At 31.6% G+C, this 20,266-nt stretch overlaps 4 protein-coding genes across 12 annotated transcripts; 3 read left to right on the forward strand and 1 right to left on the reverse strand.

Annotated features, from left to right (window-relative positions):
* The first annotated feature begins 323 nt into the window (after positions 1-323).
* On the forward strand, positions 324-3,586 carry L2HGDH (L-2-hydroxyglutarate dehydrogenase). Of its 2 annotated transcripts, XM_012365730.2 has the most exons (8): positions 324-461; positions 688-813; positions 1,067-1,268; positions 1,544-1,756; positions 2,048-2,239; positions 2,314-2,585; positions 3,006-3,185; positions 3,267-3,586. In XM_012365730.2, exons 2-8 carry the CDS (start codon positions 731-733, stop codon positions 3,460-3,462), a joined length of 1,338 nt encoding a protein of 445 aa, XP_012221153.1. In that variant the 5' UTR covers positions 324-461; positions 688-730; the 3' UTR covers positions 3,463-3,586. The 2 variants fall into 2 exon arrangements, with proteins under 2 accessions (XP_012221153.1, XP_067213853.1); XM_067357752.1 differs by lacking the exon at positions 324-461 and having other exon boundaries at positions 1,072-1,268.
* Positions 3,587-3,847: 261 nt separating this feature from the next.
* LOC105671501 (post-GPI attachment to proteins factor 2-like) lies at positions 3,848-5,336 on the reverse strand. The gene is made up of 4 exons (XM_012365731.2): positions 4,834-5,336; positions 4,393-4,639; positions 4,102-4,314; positions 3,848-4,031 (listed from the first exon to the last, which is right to left on the reverse strand). Exons 1-4 carry the CDS (start codon positions 5,020-5,022, stop codon positions 3,904-3,906), a joined length of 777 nt encoding a protein of 258 aa, XP_012221154.1. The 5' UTR covers positions 5,023-5,336; the 3' UTR covers positions 3,848-3,903.
* Positions 5,337-6,048: 712 nt separating this feature from the next.
* Sara (Smad anchor for receptor activation) lies at positions 6,049-15,893 on the forward strand. 8 transcript variants are annotated; one of them, XM_067357687.1, is made up of 16 exons: positions 6,049-6,613; positions 6,675-8,681; positions 8,816-9,048; positions 9,230-9,329; positions 9,496-9,575; positions 9,771-9,788; positions 10,874-11,048; positions 11,430-11,621; positions 11,714-11,836; positions 11,901-12,065; positions 12,194-12,353; positions 12,486-12,901; positions 12,977-13,220; positions 13,723-13,843; positions 14,192-14,353; positions 14,432-15,893. In XM_067357687.1, exons 1-16 carry the CDS (start codon positions 6,556-6,558, stop codon positions 14,585-14,587), a joined length of 4,410 nt encoding a protein of 1,469 aa, XP_067213788.1. In that variant the 5' UTR covers positions 6,049-6,555; the 3' UTR covers positions 14,588-15,893. The 8 variants fall into 8 exon arrangements, with proteins under 8 accessions (XP_067213788.1, XP_067213785.1, XP_067213784.1 ...); XM_067357684.1 differs by having other exon boundaries at positions 9,499-9,575; positions 11,403-11,621; XM_067357683.1 differs by having other exon boundaries at positions 6,050-6,613; positions 11,403-11,621.
* A 147-nt stretch (positions 15,894-16,040) lies between these two features.
* LOC105671324 (intraflagellar transport protein 81 homolog) lies at positions 16,041-20,052 on the forward strand. The gene is made up of 13 exons (XM_012365365.2): positions 16,041-16,383; positions 16,464-16,612; positions 16,744-16,855; positions 16,947-17,063; positions 17,393-17,452; positions 17,602-17,754; positions 17,857-18,135; positions 18,255-18,572; positions 18,666-18,810; positions 19,070-19,218; positions 19,275-19,355; positions 19,424-19,587; positions 19,672-20,052. The coding sequence occupies exons 1-13, from the start codon at positions 16,279-16,281 to the stop codon at positions 19,766-19,768; spliced, it is 1,929 nt and encodes a 642-aa protein (XP_012220788.1). The 5' UTR covers positions 16,041-16,278; the 3' UTR covers positions 19,769-20,052.
* The last annotated feature ends 214 nt before the right edge of the window (positions 20,053-20,266 follow it).

Below are 20,266 nucleotides of genomic sequence, written 5' to 3' on the forward strand. Positions count from 1 at the left end.
AATATTCTATACTTTTATTTTGTATTTCATAAACGTAATTTTAAATAGCATTTATAAGAATTATAATATCATTGCTTTCTTGAATTATAATAACACTTCTCACTATAAATTTATCTACACACATAAAAAAATTTATATATTATATAAATTTTCTAATGCAAATATAAACAATACAACTTTTTAATTAATATGCCTACTATTTACATATGTATATTTTAAATATATTTCAAATATCTTAATTTTCTTTAATAGAAAATGTTGTCTACAAATGGTCATATTTACTCCACAGCAAAAAGAGATAAAGTAATCCAAATGCTTTTTCGTCATTCCGCGAGTTCAGTGATTGGCAACACTTTCCTTTCTATCAATTCTATTTGATTTATGCTAATATGTGCCACCTAGCCTAAGTTATTATCAGATATCATGCTTTACCGTGTTTTATTAACGATATGGTCTTCGAGGTACTTTTGTGCATTATAATTCGAAAACAATTTTTAATATTAATATATTATATTAATAATAAATTATTGAGATAATAAGAAGAATAAAAAGAAGAAGAAATGTCATGAAATTAGACATTAATCATCTAAATTGAAATGACAGTTTTATTTTACGCAATTGTTTAATGCAATACTAGTGTTAAAGGACAAAAAACTAATTACATAACTGATTATTATATTTTTATAGGAATGACCCACATGGCCCAGATTTGACGTAAACGTACAATATTATGAAAATCAGCATGATGATGTTTCTAACCAAGAGAATTATGCCACAATTGCATTACTTGCATCGTTGTAAATCTACCTTGAGGTAAGATTTTAATCCATCTACCTGTAAAATTTGCACATTTCAATGTGTAATCATCTTGCGTGTAATCATCTTGCTTCATAAATGCTTAGTTAATTTCCAAAAAATTTAAAAATAATCACATTTGACAGTAATATATATCGTACTAAAATACCGCTCGTTTTTATTCAATAAAAGTTCCCTAATAAAGCTTTCAAAACCATGCACATTATTTGAAATATCCTATAAAGCTATAATTATATAATATATTTCTTAGTGCAGATCAATGCAGTGTATATGACCTAGTGATTGTCGGCGGTGGCATCGTTGGATGTGCCACCGCTCGCGAAATGATTATGAAACATCCGAATCTAAAAATGGCCATTGTGGAGAAGGAAAACGCTCTAGCTATGCATCAAACAGGGCATAACAGTGGCGTAGTGCACGCAGGCATTTATTATACACCAGGTAGCATGAAGGTAAACTGACAGAAGATATAACTTATCGCATCAGCATTGCCAAATTTAGACTGTGATAAGATAATGGCTGTGACTAACAAGCACAAATTAAATTATTTGCTTGATATTACATTTTTGTTATGCTATTGCTACTTTTTAGAATAGAAAAAAATATAGAATATAAATTAGGATTAAAATTCAATGAATACAGAAGATTCATCAGATATTCATTGTCCTAATTTTAACAATTTTTATTTACACAATACACACATAATGCTGATCCCTATTGCTTACAGGCAAAACTCTGTGTGGAAGGTCTAAAACTCTCTTATGACTACTTTTGTAAGAATAACATTCCTCACAAGAAAATTGGTAAATTGATTGTCGCTCAGAATCCGGCTCAAGTTAAGAGGATAGATGATCTTTTTGATCGAGGCACGAAAAACAATGTGCCGGATCTTCAAATCGTTGAGAAAGATTGCATATCAAAATACGAACCCAAGTGTAAGGTATAATGCAAACAGAGAAAGTTCATGTTTAAGTAAACAGAAATTTTGTAGAAATTGTACAGAAAACTTATTAATATTTTAGAACTGTCAAATTTTTTATTAGTTTTTGAATAAATTTCTTCTTAAAAATTGTAAGAAAATCTTCTATAATATTAGCTTCTATGAAGATATTGTGATTTTAACATTCTATGTAAAAGATTTATAGAAAATGCGCAATAATTTTCAAACAATATAAATAAATAAGTAAATATGTTAAAAGTAAACAATCGATAAAATTTTATTTATTTTTAGGGAGAAAAGGCTTTATGGTCACCGTGGACTGGCATAGTAGATTGGGCGGTCGTGTGCAAAGCTTTTGCCGAAGACTTTCAGAAGATGGGAGGTGAAATTTTCCTCAATTTCGAAGTGATCGGATTCACAGAGATGACGGAATCGAAAGGACAAAGCCAGCTGGCTCCTATATTAATTCAATCAAAAAATCGAGTAAGATTTTCTTTGTCAAGTGTATCTTATTGTACATACCATAGTTGGTTAATTTTTAATTTTTTATTGTAAAGTGCATACCAGCAAAACACGTACTGACATGCGCCGGTCTACATTCGGATCGCCTGGCAGTAATGACGGGCTGTGACGTAAATCCACGAATAGTTCCATTTCGCGGAGAGTACCTATTATTGAACGAAAACAAGCGGCATCTTAGTACGACTAACATATATCCTGTACCTGATCCTAGATTTCCATTTCTGGGTGTACACTTTACACCCAGAATGAATGGTGAAATCTGGTTAGGGCCTAATGCTGTTCTCGCATTTGCCAGAGAAGGCTACAGGTAAATGATTACAAGAATATTATATTTATTTAAATCAAATGCGATATCGGATAATACTTATAAACGATGTCGCAAAAGATGCATTCAGATAAAATTATTTACTCCATCGTCTCTATATTAAGATATATCCTTATTTTTCGGTTTCTTTAAACAGAACTCTGTATTTTTATTAACTTAAATTGATTTTTCTTATTCTATATATTATTCTATTGATTTTTCTCATTATCCTGTTTGTAGAAAAGTACCAGTGTACATTCAAAATACGAATAATGCAGGAAATATTTTAATTTTTTCATATCGCATTTTTCATTTATCGTTTATTGTTAAATTGTTCTATTTCGTGGCGAACTAACCGAAATCTAGTATGTGTTTGGAAGAAAAATTTTATGACAATATTAAAACTATTTTTTTTTTTTTCAGCTGGTTTGATATAAATATAAAGGATTGCATAGAAATGGCGAAGTTCCCTGGTTTATACAAATTGTGCTTCCGATATTTCCTACCAGGCTGCATGGAAATGATTAAATCAATTTTCTATCCTTTGGCAATGAAAGATCTTCAGAAATTTATTCCCGAAGTTACATATAAAGATGTCAAAAGGCTAGTATTTTTTGCACTATAATGTCTGTTTTTGTTACAAATTTTTCTAACTTGTATGAATAAATTATACTTTGTTAACAGAGGACCGACAGGTGTGAGAGCGCAGGCACTAGATAAAGACGGCAAACTAGTGGACGATTTTGTTTTCGATGAAGGTACTGGTAAAATCGGAAGTAGAGTATTACATTGTCGAAACGCACCATCTCCTGCTGCGACTAGCTCTTTGGCAATAGCAAAATTCATTGTTGATAAACTTGATCGCGATTTTAAATTTTAACTTGTCAATATTTAATATACATACTTATCTAATTACCTATAAATTATTTAAATTTTATTTAATGTTGTAAAATATCTAAGAAATATTTTTGATAAGAGAATATAGTAAAGAGAATCGAATATAAGATTTTACTTTGTTTCAGCATTTTCTAAAATTCCTAATTAATATATATATTTCGACATAAAAATATTAAATTTACTTGATATTAATATCTACAATGCATTCACACTCTAAGCATCATGACCAATTTATTTTATTGTGTAAACTAATAAATAATTTTTATAATATGGAAATGAGAAATACACATAGTAGAGAAAGAAGGAAGAAAAAGGGGAAAGAAGAGACTGAGAGATAAAAAAAAAAAAGCAAAAAGGGCAATGCCATATACAATATTTACAAGTATATATAATGATTATCATACAAGTAATGATTCAAAAGATTTTAAATAATTCTGAAACTGTTTCCTGATATCATGAGATACGTTGTAGCAAAATCTAGTGCCACTGTTAAATGATATCCCATATTTGAAAGTACAACTCCATATTCACTTAAAGCAAACATTGAATACACTGAAATAATATAATAGCTTTTTAAGATAAAAATATAATGATATATTAATAATATTAATTAATGTCTTACCTAAAGGTTCACAATATTTATTATGCCTATAAAAGAAGTAACATGCTACTAATATAGATGATACATTCAACATCATGGATCTCCATTTCCACTTCAAGGAAGCATCGTCAAAATCTTTTATGACATTCACATATCTCCTCTTAATATAATATGCTAAGAACATGTGTATAAATGATGTCATCAGAAAAGATATAAAAGATATTTTATGGAATGCTGTAAAAAATATAAGTATATTACTCATATTGTATCATATACAGCATTTATACTTTCTAATGTTATTTTATAACATACCATAATTCTCATTGGAAGTCCAAAAGCTCAGTGTCACAAGAGATACATTTTCAATGACATACATAACAAGTGCAATATTACTTAAGTATTGTGCCCATTTGTAAACATGTTCCTTATAATAACGATAATACATGAGAAATACTAAAGTTCTCACTATTGCTTGCACCGCTATGGCAATCTTCCAAACATCTCTTTGAGGCCTGTAATGACCAATAGCTGCTGAGACTGATGGTAAAAAATTGTACACCTAAAATTACACAAGATAAAAATATTCATATTGTTCCAAAGCATGCTAAATCTTTTAATTAATACTATTAATTTCTCTCATAAGATTTCTTCTAAGAGAATTCTAACATAAAATTGTCACTTGTACACAAGTATACAGTAGTGAGAATGTTCTGATTTCCATTATTACTTTGCACATTTGATCAATAATTGTACCTGACAATGTGTGGAGGTGGAATGTTCGAAATTATACAGAATCGACCAGACGATACAAAAAATGAACGCCAGAAATGGCAGAGCCACGGTGAACCATGCCACTTTTGAGAACGGTACGACAACGCGAATCTTCGACATGTCCTCCGCGGTTAACGGGATGTACTCTGACCCTAATCTCAACTTGCTCATATTATTAGTCCGTAATCTTTTACGTCATAACACCATGCAACATGCAATGATAAGGTTAACTCGAAAGCCAACTCGAAAGCCTCTTTTCTAACGCTTGTACTTTCCGACTTTTAGTGCGTTTTTTTTCGAATTTTCCTCGAAATGTAACTGCAATGCAGGCACACAATTTGCATCTCGATTCGAGAGAATGATCGTACGTAACGATCAACACAAACAGCTCGCGCGAATCGTTCGCCGATAAGCGAAGCTAAAAACAGCATCGTAATGCATCGTAATGACAAGGTTAGGGTTTGGAGGGATCGGTCATCAAACGTAATAGCAGAGTTTTCAATAAAATCGAATGTTTTTGCGCATGCACAATTATAGCACCATAAACTATGTATATACGTAAGACTGTGGCCATAAACAAATTGGCCAATCACAGTCGAATATTCTCTTCTGTGATTAGTCAATTTACTAATTGCTTAAGGGCCATTCTACAATGGGTGCATCCAGTACTACAACCGCTCACTGAGCGGCTAAGTAGCAATCGAATGTGATTGGTTTTTACCTTTGTGATCCACCTTAGGGTCTCTAGAAAATTCGCTTCACAACACCATTTCCATTTACAGAGTATCGATCATGTAATTTTTCTCTAGGAACGGAAACGTGAAAAATGAAAACTTATGTGAATTCGACAATTCTATTCGTCGAACTCACGTGAAATTTTCACTTCTCACGTTTTCGCTCCTAGGGAAAAATTACATGATCGATGCCCAAAAGGCAATTATTTAACAAAAAGAAAATAAAGCACCACTTCTCTTTCAACAGTATTCATTTGGTTTAGACACCGAAAAAAATGTTTTATTGGATATAACTTTAAGATAATTCATTCATCATGTTGGCATTTTTGTTAACAAGTTTCAATCTGATTGAGTGATCGATTTCTTGAAAACAAATTTGATTGGTAGATCTAAAAATATACACCAATCAATGATTGCATTCACAAAATATAATGGTTATAAAACCATTGCTATTGTTGCTCAACTGTTGCACAACTGTTGTATTTTCTATACGTAACCAATGTCCTCGTATATTTTAATATGCCTTATTCTCTCGCGTAGTGTCAGTTTTTTTGTTACATAGTAGAAGATATACATGATATAATTGTTACACCGTTTAAAATTGCTTGAAATAATGTATCAATATAATTCCAAATCTAAAATATGTTGATTTTAAGATAGAAATGTCATGTCTCGAAAATTGTTTAGGATAATCAACAATTATTAATGATGGAAACGTGAATGACGCGTAATAAGCTAAACTAGTGTCATTTAAACGTCAAAGTATTAAAAAATATGTGTTAGTGTTGAAACATGAGTATTACCGATGATATTATATTGACATTATTTGTCGAGTGAAATTCATGGTTTTAATCATGGAGGTTATTAATCTTATTTAATGTTAATAAACTCACATGTACGATTATTGAAAATTGTGTAGAACTACTTGATAAATTTGTTCAGCAAAACGCGATTGTGACATCGTGGCATCATGGAAAAGTTTGTGATTGATTTGGATAAAGTCCTCAATGATTTTGAATTCAACGAAGGTATGAATTTTTGAGTAAAATTTACTTTGATTAATTTTTGTAATAATATATGCATTTGCAGATTGTGCGGAGCAAATCACATCAGTTGCTACAACTACAACAGTTGATACGTCAACTGCAGAGAAACATACTACTGAGTCTGCATCTCTAAAAACATACAATTTTAATTCTGAGGAAAGTATAGACATCGATGTAATGCCATCTTTCGAAAAACACAAAGATACTCAGCCAATAGATGTCGATTCTAAATATTTATTAACTGAAAAGAACTTGGTATCTATGTCAGATTCCAATAAAGATTCCATAAATAATTTCTATGCACATGATTGTGTCGGTGATAACAAGATCGAACAAAAGTCATGTGTTCATACTCATGATTCCGATCAAATGTCTTTAACCATATATAATGACATATCGTACAGTTTAATGCAGAAGCAACAAAATGAAAATAGTGATTTAAAAGATGGCAATAGATATGATAAGAAACTAAACCAACCAAATTTCAAGCCTAGTATCAGTAATGTGTTTAATAGTTTGAATGAATATATTAATGCTCCTACAGGAAGCTTGGATTATGTAGAGCCTATATTAGATAAGAAAGATGATTTAACTAAAGTGACCGTAATGGAACAAGATTTTATATTGACAAAGAATGCAACTATTGATCATTCAACAACAAAAGAGAAAAAACTAGATGTAACTGATAAAAATACCTTGGATTACAAAACCATCTTACCAGAGTTAGATATGTTTGTCAAGATCGATGCTGAGGACAAACAGGATAATGCAATGCAAAGTGTCATGCCGCAACATTTTACTATGATAAAGTCTGAAAAATGCAATACCACTACAATTCCAACATCTAATATCACTGTTTCAAGACTCGAGCATGATGTCGTTGATAGTACAGAACCATCTGATAATAAAATGGATATGAATGAAAAGGCTGTAGATAATAATGATAGATTTGAAATACCCTCTGAAAATATTGCTAATAAACAAAAGCAGTTGAATTTGCCGAGTCATAGTTCCATTGATAAATATACATTTATAAAAAATAAAGATAGCATAGCGGAAAATACTATAAGTTTAAATATAAATATAACAAATAGCAAAAATCACAATGAGAATATAAAAACAAAGAAAGCCTGCGACATCTCATCTAATGTGCATGTGAAACATACAACTGATGTCAATGACGACTTTTCCGAAGAAGAGCTAAGTCGATATTTGTTGGAATTGGAAGAAGAAGAAATATGTAAAACGAAAGGTATATCACATTCAGATGATACTTTGTCGCTAAAGCCGCATAATGAATTAGGAGATAATAAAACAAAGACCACGAATCAACGACATGAAGATACTAACAACGCGTCAAAATTTGAAAAAATTATGATTAATCAAGTTCCAAAAATATCACAAGAGAAATTTCTGGAAAAAATAAAAAACCCTCCTATAATTTATCATAGTGCGAATACATGTAATGAAAATGTAATGGATGTACAATGTGACGGTACGTTAAAGGTAGCTTTAAATGAAAAAGGTAAACAATTACAAAATACGCAAACTAATGAATTAGATAAAACGATAAGGGAGAAAGATATAACCAAAGTAGCCGATCAAGATGCAGTGGTACAAGAGAGTATCTTACAGGCCCTATCGGATATTACCATTGAAGAGAAAGCCACATTAAATTTCGAGAATGTTGAAGAACAATATAACCACAATATCGATGTGACAAGGAATCTACAAAAGAATGTTAGCACAGGTATACAATCACAAGATAACAATGACAATGCTGTCAAAAATTTATCGGAAAATAAAGAAGATTACGACGAGAGGTTGTACTGTCAAGATATTACCGAAAATAATAAAGATATTCTCATACAACATGAGAACAGAACGCATGATAGTGATAAGATCTCTAAAACGGAAATTATATATAAAATTGCTGATGCTGATTGTACAATCTCTCATACAAATGAAAACAGTCAAGAGGCTGATGGAAAACTGTCTCGTCCTCACACATTGGATATTGTTTCGCCGCATAATAAGAATGATTCGCTCGGTACGTTACGTATAATTCATCATATTTCTATTATATCATTGTGTATTGAGTTTTGGTGTGCGAGATTATATAATGAAATTTAAGTGAAATATTGGTATACCAAGTAAAGAGAGAGAACTATAATGTTGTAACAGAATCCTTGAGCGTTACACCTGGAGAACCAGAACAGTCAGGAACAGGAGGCATTGTTGACGAAGATCGAGGTGCCGCGTCAGATGTTTCCGATAATTCTTTGATCGAATATAATACAGTATTAGGAAAACAGCCTCCATTTTGGGTTCCGGATAGTGACGCACCCAGTTGTATGTTATGCGATGTCAAATTTACTGTACTTAAAAGACGTCATCATTGCCGTGCTTGTGGTAAGGTAGGTGAAACTGAAAGAAGGAAAAAAGAGATCTTGTTTTTATTTCTTTTATCGATTGATATATCAAGCAATGTCATGTTGTATTTTATGAACTAGTTTCTCTTTACAAGAGTTACAATCTTCTCAATTGTGTTTGTTCTTTATAGTGATCGTTTAACTAAATTTATAACATATTTTACAGGTGTTGTGTAACAAATGTTGCAATATGAAATTTAGATTAGAATATCAGGGAAACATTGATTCTCGTGTTTGCGTCTCATGTTATGATTTACTCACAAAAGGTGAGTAAAAATTTCAACCAAATCTTGATAGGAGATACGTGTCTCAGTAGCATTTTTTTCCAAGTATTACTAAACAAAATAAATTATATTAAATTATATATATTAAATAGTATAAATTACTAAGTGAATTTGTTATAGAAAACTATGTATGCATTTGCACTTTCAGCAGAGAGCGAACAGGGAATAAGTGATTGGTCAACTGAATATAACTCGCATGCCAACTGTAGCGATGTCAATTCTTCACAGGTGTGTATTTGCTTTGAAATTGATTTTTTTGTCAACATTTGTAGCATAACTGTAGAAAATTTGGAACTTCTTTGAAAGTATGTGCTTGTGTTGAGAAAAGTTAAGAAAAGAAGCAATTTATTGGAATTCATATTAATCACTTTTATAATTATACCGACAAATGGATAATCCATCGAATAATATTAACTTTTTAAGTGTTGTACCAATATCAATGTAAGTAATCAAATACCTATAACAATTTGTTGAATACTTCTGTTTAACTTTTATGCTTTACTCATGCAATTCATGTATGTCAAAAGCAGAAAAATTAACTTGCCGAATATATCTCAGTATTGTGAACTGTTAACAAATACATATTAGGACAGTATTATATTACAACGTTTTCGTTTAGAATATTATTCCCTATTGTGGGGAATTGGATTAGAAAATGAGGGGATTTAAAATTTACAAAATAAATCCTTTTTAAGTAGCATACAAATAAAATAAGTAAAAATGTTTTTTTGAAAAGTGGAAGATTCGGCGAATTTAAAAATGCGGCATATCGATATATCAGTTTTAAAAATGCGCATGATATGACTACTCAAATGTATATATCGTATATTGCTAACAAATTTATGGAATATTTTTATAATATCGAAAAATCGAATATTTAGAAAATTCGACCAAGGTAACAAATTTTTTGTTGAAACGCGGAAAGATATAGATTTTTATTCACTACAGTTGATAAGCTTTTTGTGAAATGCTATTTACAACATATCTTTTGTACCGAGTTACAACAGAGCATGTATTATTTTTTATAGTTTTTTTTGTGTTTTGAAAATATTTTGTTTTTAGCGGAGTATGCATGTTATTATAAAAGTAAAGCATGTTATAGAAAAGCTATTGTAAAAATGTAGTATGCTTAGGGTTTAACAAACACATAGGGTTTAATAAACACATAATTTATCAAAATGAAATGCATGCTACATATAGCGAAATTAAATCTGCCACGATGAGGTCTGATTGTAACATAACGTAAGAAATATTTGCATGCGAGTAGCTGCAAAACAACTTTTTTTGTTAATATTTTTTTCTCTTTTTCATTTTTGTTTTAATTATTTTTTAAATAGATTTATCTCAGTTAATGAAGCATTGATTCTTCTATATAATCACTTTTCAAACAATAGAATTTTTTCACTGACATTATTGTAAATGTTAAAAAGCAGGATAAGCATGTATTATATATTCGAGTATAAACGTATTTGCTGCATAATTAAACAAATGTGTCAATGTTAGAAGTATTCAACAAATGGTTATAGGGGAGACAGCCTAATCCAAATAATCCCATGGAGTACTGTTCAACTATACCACCCTTGCAACAGTTAGCCGGCAGCTTACCGCCACCACCAACGGTAATGGTACCTGTAGGTGTTTTGAAGAGAGAGGGTTCAAAGCATCGTACAGAAGGACAGAAATCTGTAATGTTCAGTGATGGTAGGTAAATATTGCACATATTATTGAGAATTTTTTTCTATTTTCTCTTTCTCGTTTTCTTTCGCTAGTATGTACTATATGTAATTTTAAAATATTAAGATATTAAGTTGGGTCAATGGGTCACACCTTGTATGCGGTAATAGATCACTTATATGTACAATTATCCTAAATTATACACACATGGGTCGTTTATCCTGTTGCATTTTTAGTTTCTTTTTTAGTTAATGTTATTCCTTCATCCGATATATCCAATATGCAAAATTATTAGTTGTCTTCCTCTCTGGAACGTGTTACCAGTCAGCCCCCAACCTTTCCTGTTTGTTTTATTTTTACGCACCTATAACTAAAACACAGGAATAAGGCCTGGCTGTGACCTGACAGAGCTAGACACGTGTTGGGATCCGAAGCCACCGTACCGCAAGCAAGGAAACAAGCGGATTTTCACATCAGGATCCATATTGACGGATACCGCAACGAGGAGGCAAAGTCATCCTCCTCTAGACAATACAACCAACAGTTATATACCACATAATCCGAATTTATTGCCCCCGACTGTCACGATACATAAAGGCCGTAAGGATTTCATGTTATTATATGTTACTATATAAAGGACTCGCAGTAATGTATATCTTCGCTACTTTATCTTCTTTTCTTATTACAAACAGAAATTACATACCATCTATCTATGGATGAGAGCGTACTCTATAAGATGTTGCAAAATGAATGTGAACCACCGGTTATGTTTGCGATTAATCGAAATCTTTATGCGTATGTGAAAATAACTAATTGTAAGTATAAATGATAAAACACAATCTATTCGCGGACACCAATTTTCTCATCCGTTATTTGTAGTAAACTGCTGTGTAAACAAAATTTGCTGGAATGTAACATCGAGAGGTCTCGCCTGCGTTGGTCAAGATGAAGTTATATTATTAGTCGAAGTTTTACCAGATGAAACACGGATTCCAAAGGATCTTCTCATATACATTAATCAATTATATCTCGAAGCTATTAAAGGTAACATATTTCATGTATATTTTTATATCAATCATATGACTCTTGACGTCCGATGACACAGCATACTCACATATTCTTCATTGCAATGAACGATCTCTATGGGATTTTTGCTATCGTGCTTTTTGCAGGTAATACAATGACGGAACTTGGATTCTCAATATTTCAAGGTAGTAATCTGTTGGGTTCGCGCGAGCACACAGGATTTCTTTTTATTCGTCAAACATTACAATGTTTACAAAAAATTATTTTACCACCTGCACCTTTTCTAATTGGACTCTTAATTCACAGGTAAATATAACATCATTGGTGTATATAAAAATTTTGATTATGTGCAAGGTGTCCCAGTAATCTTGGTACAACCAAGAAAAGGATGATTCTATTTATATGATTATTGTAATTTCGCTTATGTTTATTTATAAGGTGGGAAACTCCTTGGGCCAGAGTATTTCCGCTAAGACTTCTTTTACGTCTCGGTGCAGAATATCGTTATTATCCCTGCCCACTGGTGTCCGTCCGTTTCCGGGACGCATTGTACTTTGAGATCGGTCATACTGTCATGAAAGTGTTGGCTGATTTCCGAAACTTTGGATACACTTTACCAGGAGTGAAGGGCTTAACAATTCATCTGAAAAACCGTACCACAGATGTCATGTTCCCTAGGAATCGATATGATCAAGTTATAAAAGGACTTCATAATTCAAACGATCACGTGTTAGCCTATGCTTCAAATTTTAGTATAGCCGCGGATTCGCATTTAGTTTGCATACAAACGAATACCGGCGATGAAAGTAATTATCAAACGCAAGCGATAAACATTCACAACAAGCCGAGAACAGGTGAGAGTTTGGGAATAAAATTTCTAAAGATAATATAGAAAATATCTATCGTTTATATATTTTTCTACGATACAGTGACCGGTGCTAGTTTTATCGTCATCAATGGCGCTTTAAAATCATCAATGGGACTCTCTGCCAAATCTAGTATTGTAGAGGATGGATTAATGGTAGAAATAATGCCGGAAAAAATGGAAGCTTTGAAAGCTGCACTTAAAAATATGCAAGATTTTTCAATCGGTTGTGGACACCAGGGAGCATCGGAACCAGACGAGACTGTAAATATAAAATGGGTCGACAACGATGTGCAATTCAACTTGGGGTAAAATTGCTCTATATATCTTATTTAAATATCGCGAGTCTTTTTAGTAAGACAACACAGATGGACACCAAGTTTATTACACAATTGAACACAGTGCATGGATGTTTTACGAAAAGTCTTTTTAATATTTCATACAGTTCCTAATACGCTAACGTAGGTTTTATTTGATTTTAATATCAAAATTTTCAACAAATAATTTGACGTAAAAATTACGGACAGAAATGACAACCATAATTTTGACACTGTAATTTTAAACTTTTATTGCAAAAAATATTGCAAATTTGCATCGGCACTGTGTCATACATGTTGATCGTACGCTTTGCTGAAAAATTTTTATTGTCATTATACAAGATATTTGCAACTAATTTTCTTCTTTAACTTTAAAGCGAAGCTTTTTCAAATAATCGAAAGAGGCATCGTGTACCTCTGTGTTTGTACTTTTTTACATCGTACATTGCAAATTTACCTTATTTAATAATATATAACGAACTTTTATCGTCAGAGTCAAAAGTCCTATTGATGGACAATTAATGGATGGCATACCGTCTATTAGAGTACATAACGGTACCGATTACAAAGGAGCAACGCGATTTATACGCTGGACGGAAGTATTCATTATAAAAGTATATATTAATTACATAGAAATATTATTAGATATTGTGTAATAAGTAACTTTGGATTTTTCCAATAAATCTGTCAACTTTTCTTGCCAGACAAAGCGCAGTTTGGTTAACAAATTAAATGATTAACGTAAATTGAATGTTTGTTTGTCGAAATTGTAATCAAGTTTTGCCTGTATCGTGATTTTTTTAAGCGTGCTGCGCAAGAAACAATAGCACCGTTTCTCTCTCTCTCTCTCTCTCTCTCCCCCCTCTCTAAGAAAATTTGAAAGCACTTATTACACAACTCAATATTTTGTATTGTACATATATATCGGCCAGATGATTAATAAAATAATATTACTTTAAAAGTCAGATGATCATTTGAGTGGTGTGAATGATCCCGTGGACATAAATAAACTATCTGGAAATATAGCTAAAGCGACGTGTTTAGCATTGGTCAAGCTGCTAGATCTTCTGGCGACGGCAGGTTTAACAAAACTTGGTGTACGGGCGACAATTCATCTGGACAATGTAAATATATCTTTTTTTAAATTGTGCTTCTGTTTTAATTCATTGGAATCATAATTAATGTCAAATGTACACACACAGGTTGGTTACGAAGCTGGAAGCGAGGGGACAAAATTGCCACCTATTTATATGAAAAGCTTAGACAATGAATTAATTCAAGTTTTACACAAAGCTGCACAAAGCAGTCAGGATGCCCATACAGTACTCGAATTGATATTTTATATACTCGAGGATTGAAGAGGTCATAACATATATATTCCATGATTTTAATTGGTGATGTCTTCAAGATAACATCGAATAATTTTTATTCGACGAGGAAAATGTGCAATTACGTGATATGCTGCAGCAATTACACGATCTGTACGTTATTTCTTCTTTTTTAATTCAAGATATTATTTCTAGTATGTGATTATTAACGCTGCAAACAAAATATTTTTTATAATTTATCTTTAATAAATGTGTATGTTAAAATTTGCAAAAAAAGCAGTAATAACGACACACACACAGTAACAGGCGGAAGTCTGTCGTATCTTATTATCTTGTCTTTTTCGTTTATAGAGAAAGTAATATATTCAAATTTATACGTAAGAAATTAGATGATAAAGTAACGTAAACTTGCGCATCACGAGTTCTACGACAAGATATCTTCTCCATAAATGAAAAAGACGAGACACATTAATACTGAATATCACATTATCAAATGGAAATTTATTAGCTGTAAAGAAATCGGTTTTCTTCTCCCTCTTCCCCCCCCCCTCTCTCTCTCTCTCTCTTCACCCCCTCCTATTCTTCAGTTTAATGTAAGACAAAGTTTAAAATGATGAGAGAGAGAGAGAGAGAGAGAGAGAGAGAGAGAGAGAGAGAGAGAGAGAGACCCTGTTTATTCTTTACTAAGAAAAATCAACGTTAATTTGGATAAATAATTTATATATACAGATCTGATATATAAGAATATTGTAAAAGAAAATCTTTTATAATAAATAGGCAGTTATTTGATATTGTAATTAATCGGACTGCTACATAAAATGTTATTTATTGCCAAAGACTTAGACGGGATATACTATATTCTTTGTTAATGTGTAAATATTTGTCCATTTTTGATTGTTTTGTAAAGTATAAAGAGAATCATCATTTTATCTAAGAATGTGACTTGTAACATTTTCATAGAAATTCTTTATAATATATTAAATGATAAAAGCTTAAAGGCAATCGCTATATATATATATATATATATATAGATAACGATGAATAACTAATTAAAATTCCTATATATAAACATGATGCAAATTATTTGCAAATATAAAATTCTCAACTAACAATATTTTATATAGCAAGTCCTCTATAAGGATATGAGGACGGCTTGTAACACAATACTATTATGTAATTATTATTATATTTATTATTGTAATAAACTGTTAGACATAAAGCTCATATTTGATGGCAAAACATCTTGTTGCTTAACTTTAATTGAACAATGATACACACGTGCGCTATAACATATATTCGTGTCTAACAATATTAATAAAGTATTTTGTTATACTCATATCTTTGCACATACATATAGATTTCAAATACATCTTTCACTTCTTTCTTAAGTTTGTATCATACTATGCGTTGACTGATTGGCCAAATTGTAATCTCCTAATGCATAATCTGATACAGATTTACGCACCCTGTAATACAGTAATATTGATGCAAGAACGCTGAATACATATACGATAAATCAATACATGAATTGTATTGTATTGTATGAACAACGTTGTCAAGACAACCAAAGCTATAACACAGGTTAATTTGGATGGATACACTCGGCTGTTTACTTACCATCATATTCAGTGTGATAGTGTGATTTAGTGCATCATAAGTATTACGCAAGTATATGTCATCATCAAATTTTCTACTATTAGACAACTTGGAATTATTGCATCATGAATGAAAACGTGAAATTTATCGTAACAAAAATAAATAAATTAATGGGTTGGAATTACAATTTAATTGGATTCAATGCTTTAAATGCCGAAGATTTATTACAGGTATTTTATTACTGCTACAAACAGGTTTATTGTGGCATTCACATAACATACAATGTATATACATGTATGTTTTCTTCTAGATATTATGCAATGTTTTAATAAAGATACAACAACAAGATGATTTAGATACCAATGCTAGAGTGGACTCTCCGGAAGAAAATTCTATATATATTTTAACAACTCTCCGAATGCTCAATTATCAGCCTGATGTAGATCCTGTAACTTTTAGGTACATTCTATTGCACATAAAGAACAAAATATTAACATTTTATCTGTTCTATTACATCTTTCAATATATATATATATATATATATACAGTGCGTAATATAAAATGCACAAAGAAATAAATAAATTGTTCAGGCAAGGTTTAGTTCGAGGTGAGGTCGAAATTATCCATCCTATATTGACATGGCTTTTGACACATACCGACATAGTTCAGAAAAGGGCATACTTGTCACGATTTCTCGTCAAGGTAATATACCAAGCGAGTTATTTTTCGAACGCGGTATGCGTTTGTATAGACTAGATATGTTGACAAAAAAATAAATTTTTTAAACCATTAGGTAGAAATTCCATCGGAATATTTAGGAGACTCGGAAATACTCTCTTTACACGATCAGTATTTGTCTTTAGTCGACAGATTCAAGACGGTTCATAAAGAAAGGGAAATGGGAAAGAAGGTATGTATCATCAGGAATATCTCTAAAGGGTTAATGATGCGTATATGCGTCATATGACCAATGCTCATGACACATAATATATGCATTATGTCGTAAAAAAAGTAATTTTGCAACTATCAATTTTCGCAAAGCATGTTATTCTTAAATTAACACGTTATCGGAATTCCAAAACTTTGACTGCAAAACTCAGTTTATCAAGAAACAATTTTTATGTAATTTAAATTATTTCCTCATAGAAATTATTTTAAATAGTACGAAATTTGTATTTCTTAACTGAAAATAGTATGATTTATCACATGCGAGTTACGTAATGACCCTTATTTATACAGAATGTTGAAACTGCCGCCGAACTTGCAATGGATTTACAAGCAATGACAAAGGAAAAAGAAGTATGTAATTAATACTTTTCATTGTGTAACGTATAAATATATCTTTTTTCACATCATCGAGAACTAAAAAATAATTATAATTTTAAATAATAATAAATGTCAATTCAGTATTCGCTGAATATTCAAATTGATCTTTTTTACAAATGTAGGCAGTGATAGCGCGTATTAGTAAAATCAAAGCAAAAGCTGAACCTGCGCTGTATCTATTGGACACCTGTAGATTATTACGAGTAGAGAGGGACAAGGAACGCGATTTGATGTCGCAAAAAGAGCAAGAGGAAAATATTATGTCCGATTTACAAGTATATTTCTGATTTTGAAAAATTCTAGACTTTTGTTAGAGAGAAAAATTAACTCGTAGTTTGTAAATGTTTCTCTACAATCTTTATTCTTGTTACATACAGAATTCCTTCCATCGGGTTGAACGCGAGTTATATATTTTGAAACGCGATAGTACCGGGCTCACGCCGCAAATATTAATCCAACATTTAACAGAAGAGGTAACAGTGCAATTTGCAATTGTGAAAGAGAAGCTTCCGTCTGAGCTAAACGCAAAGAAGAATCGAATGAGAGCTCTGTCAATAGTTAAAGGATATTCTTATCTAGGCCCGGATAAAATTATAGCTATGAGAAACGATTTAGACACTATATTGAAGGACATACAAGATTTAGTAGAATCCAAGGTACATAACGATTTATGAATCGTGTGTGTGTAACGAGTTCAATACTAACAAAATGATTTACCTACTATAAAAATACATTCTTTTCACAAATCTTACCTGCTCCTTGCAAATACTTTCAGACATCTAAAAATGATATCGATAAAATGGAGCCATTTAGACAGCAAGCCGCTGTCGTCGGAAATATGAAGCGGAATGCTCTCGAACGTTTGGAAAAAGTTGAAAGTTTGTTAGAGGAATTACAATTGCGGTTAAAAGAGAAACAAGATTATTCGAAAAGTTTATTGGAAATGTCGATGCCCAGAGCGGAGGAATTTAAAAAATATGTCAATCGTTTGAAAACTAAAAGTGCAGTATACAAGCGCTGCAAAGCAGAGGTAGCTGGCTTAAAAGCGGAAAGTGGAGTACTTTATCGAACAACAACTATTCTAAGCAGACAGGTTTGTTGGAACAGACAAGTTCCAGTCTCTCAAATGAATCGATTATAGAATTAATATATTATTGCTTTTTTCGCTGTGTTATTGTGATTTCAGATCATTACTCATTCTTATCCGACAGACGTTTCATCCACAATAATAATTCCAGAAAACTATACACTGGATAATGCGTTGGCAACAAATACTCAATTATCTCATTTGATAGGGGCTTTACGAACCAATCTTGACCCAATAATAAGAGGTAACAACGACGCTTTCTGTATAAAGTTCAAGAATGTTTGTTCATAATTAAATGTCAATCAATTAGAGCTTACGTTCGAATTATTCGAACTCGACGCTCATTTTCTTTTTACTTTGAACAGTTTGAGCATACAAAATGTTCGAATTTTTGTCCGAGTTCTGGTATAAATTTGCATATTTATATATGTACGTGAATTTTGTAGAAAAAAAGTGTGCTAGAAATTTGCCATTTATATAAAATAATCATGTATATCTCGTAGATATCAAGACACTACGGCAAGTAGCGTATGAAATTGATGAAAGATATCAAAAAGCATGTAAAAGTCATAATACGGTGGAAACGAGTATGAAAAATACGACAAGTGATTTATTATCCGAAACAAAACGACTGAAGGACAAATTATCAAAGGTAATTCTTATATAAACGAATAGTTCATGATAAAATAATTTCGCGTTGTATTGTAGAATACTGAAGATAAGAAACAATTACAACTAAAGATTGCAAAAATGAAAAGTATCGAAGAAAGGCTACGTAATGAAACGGAGGTGACTATTTGCTACGAAATAGCAATATTGATATCCGCATTAAAATTTACAAAAACGCTTCTTTTTAGTCTAATGTTGTTTCCAACGTGGGGCAAACGTTAAAACAGGAATTACACAATGCAATCGCGTTAGAAGAAGAAACTTTAACAAATTTAAACAAAAATCAAGAGAAAATAAAGGAACAAACTGTACAATATGAAAATCAAACGCAGCAATGGAATAATATCATGTCGTAAGCAATATTATAATATTTTAAACATATATATATATATGGATACACCCTGTACATCATCACAAAAATATTTACATGTTTCAGAATTTTTTTATGTAAGATCCAATGTGCTGAAGAAAGTAAGCAGACCGATGGCATAGTTATGCGAAGAGGAGGCGCCGAAACTCTTGTGTTGCAATAATTGTGTTAACACTTTCGCAGTCACTCACGTATTTTTATGTTTACATTTTGGTATAAGTCAGGTGCCGATCTGTTTTCTGTATCATTGTATTAGGTCGTTTAATATGAAATGTCGGATTTTATATAATATAGAGCGACTCTAAACGTTGAGCAGAGTCGAATGTATAACGGTTACGAAAGTGTTAATATTTAATACGTACACTTTTACAAGTAGTATAGGATGCAAGCACTAAACTCAAGAAATATTTTAAATGTAAAACAAAAAATAAATATACTAAAAATATACTCTGATCTCTATGTTATTTTATTTTTGTATATGTAATCATGCACTTTCTCATCATAGTTTGCGATACATGCAAAATTTTTTTTCGAAAATTAATAGACCTAAATTCAAGATTAAGAACTGACATCATCTTTTAAACGACCTCTACGGGAACCTCGGCTCGTTAAGATGTATGAGTCAGAGACAAAGGGAAAGGAAGCTGATCGCCTCGAGGCA

This window comes from Linepithema humile, chromosome 6, assembly GCF_040581485.1.
Source record: "Linepithema humile isolate Giens D197 chromosome 6, Lhum_UNIL_v1.0, whole genome shotgun sequence".
Taxonomy (NCBI): Eukaryota; Metazoa; Arthropoda; class Insecta; order Hymenoptera; family Formicidae; genus Linepithema; species Linepithema humile.

Bases quoted from the DNA above. Each gene is read 5' to 3' on its own strand.
- L2HGDH (XM_012365730.2), top strand. From the start codon at position 731: ATGAAAATCAGCATGATGATGTTTCTAACCAAGAGAATTATGCCACAA. The intron at 2,240-2,313 runs GTAAGATTTTCT...TTTATTGTAAAG, and splicing joins TAATTCAATCAAAAAATCGA to TGCATACCAGCAAAACACGT. The intron at 2,586-3,005 runs GTAAATGATTAC...TTTTTTTTTCAG, and splicing joins TTTGCCAGAGAAGGCTACAG to CTGGTTTGATATAAATATAA.
- LOC105671501 (XM_012365731.2), bottom strand. From the start codon at position 5,022: ATGAGCAAGTTGAGATTAGGGTCAGAGTACATCCCGTTAACCGCGGAG. The intron at 4,640-4,833 runs GTACAATTATTG...GTGTAATTTTAG, and splicing joins CCACCTCCACACATTGTCAG to GTGTACAATTTTTTACCATC. The intron at 4,032-4,101 runs GTAAGACATTAA...ATATTATTTCAG, and splicing joins TAAATATTGTGAACCTTTAG to TGTATTCAATGTTTGCTTTA.
- Sara (XM_067357683.1), top strand. From the start codon at position 6,556: ATGGAAAAGTTTGTGATTGATTTGGATAAAGTCCTCAATGATTTTGAA. The intron at 9,049-9,229 runs GTAGGTGAAACT...CATATTTTACAG, and splicing joins ATTGCCGTGCTTGTGGTAAG to GTGTTGTGTAACAAATGTTG. The intron at 13,844-14,191 runs GTATATATTAAT...TTACTTTAAAAG, and splicing joins CGGAAGTATTCATTATAAAA to TCAGATGATCATTTGAGTGG.
- LOC105671324 (XM_012365365.2), top strand. From the start codon at position 16,279: ATGAATGAAAACGTGAAATTTATCGTAACAAAAATAAATAAATTAATG. The intron at 18,573-18,665 runs GTTTGTTGGAAC...TTGTGATTTCAG, and splicing joins CAACTATTCTAAGCAGACAG to ATCATTACTCATTCTTATCC. The intron at 19,588-19,671 runs GTAAGCAATATT...TACATGTTTCAG, and splicing joins CAATGGAATAATATCATGTC to AATTTTTTTATGTAAGATCC.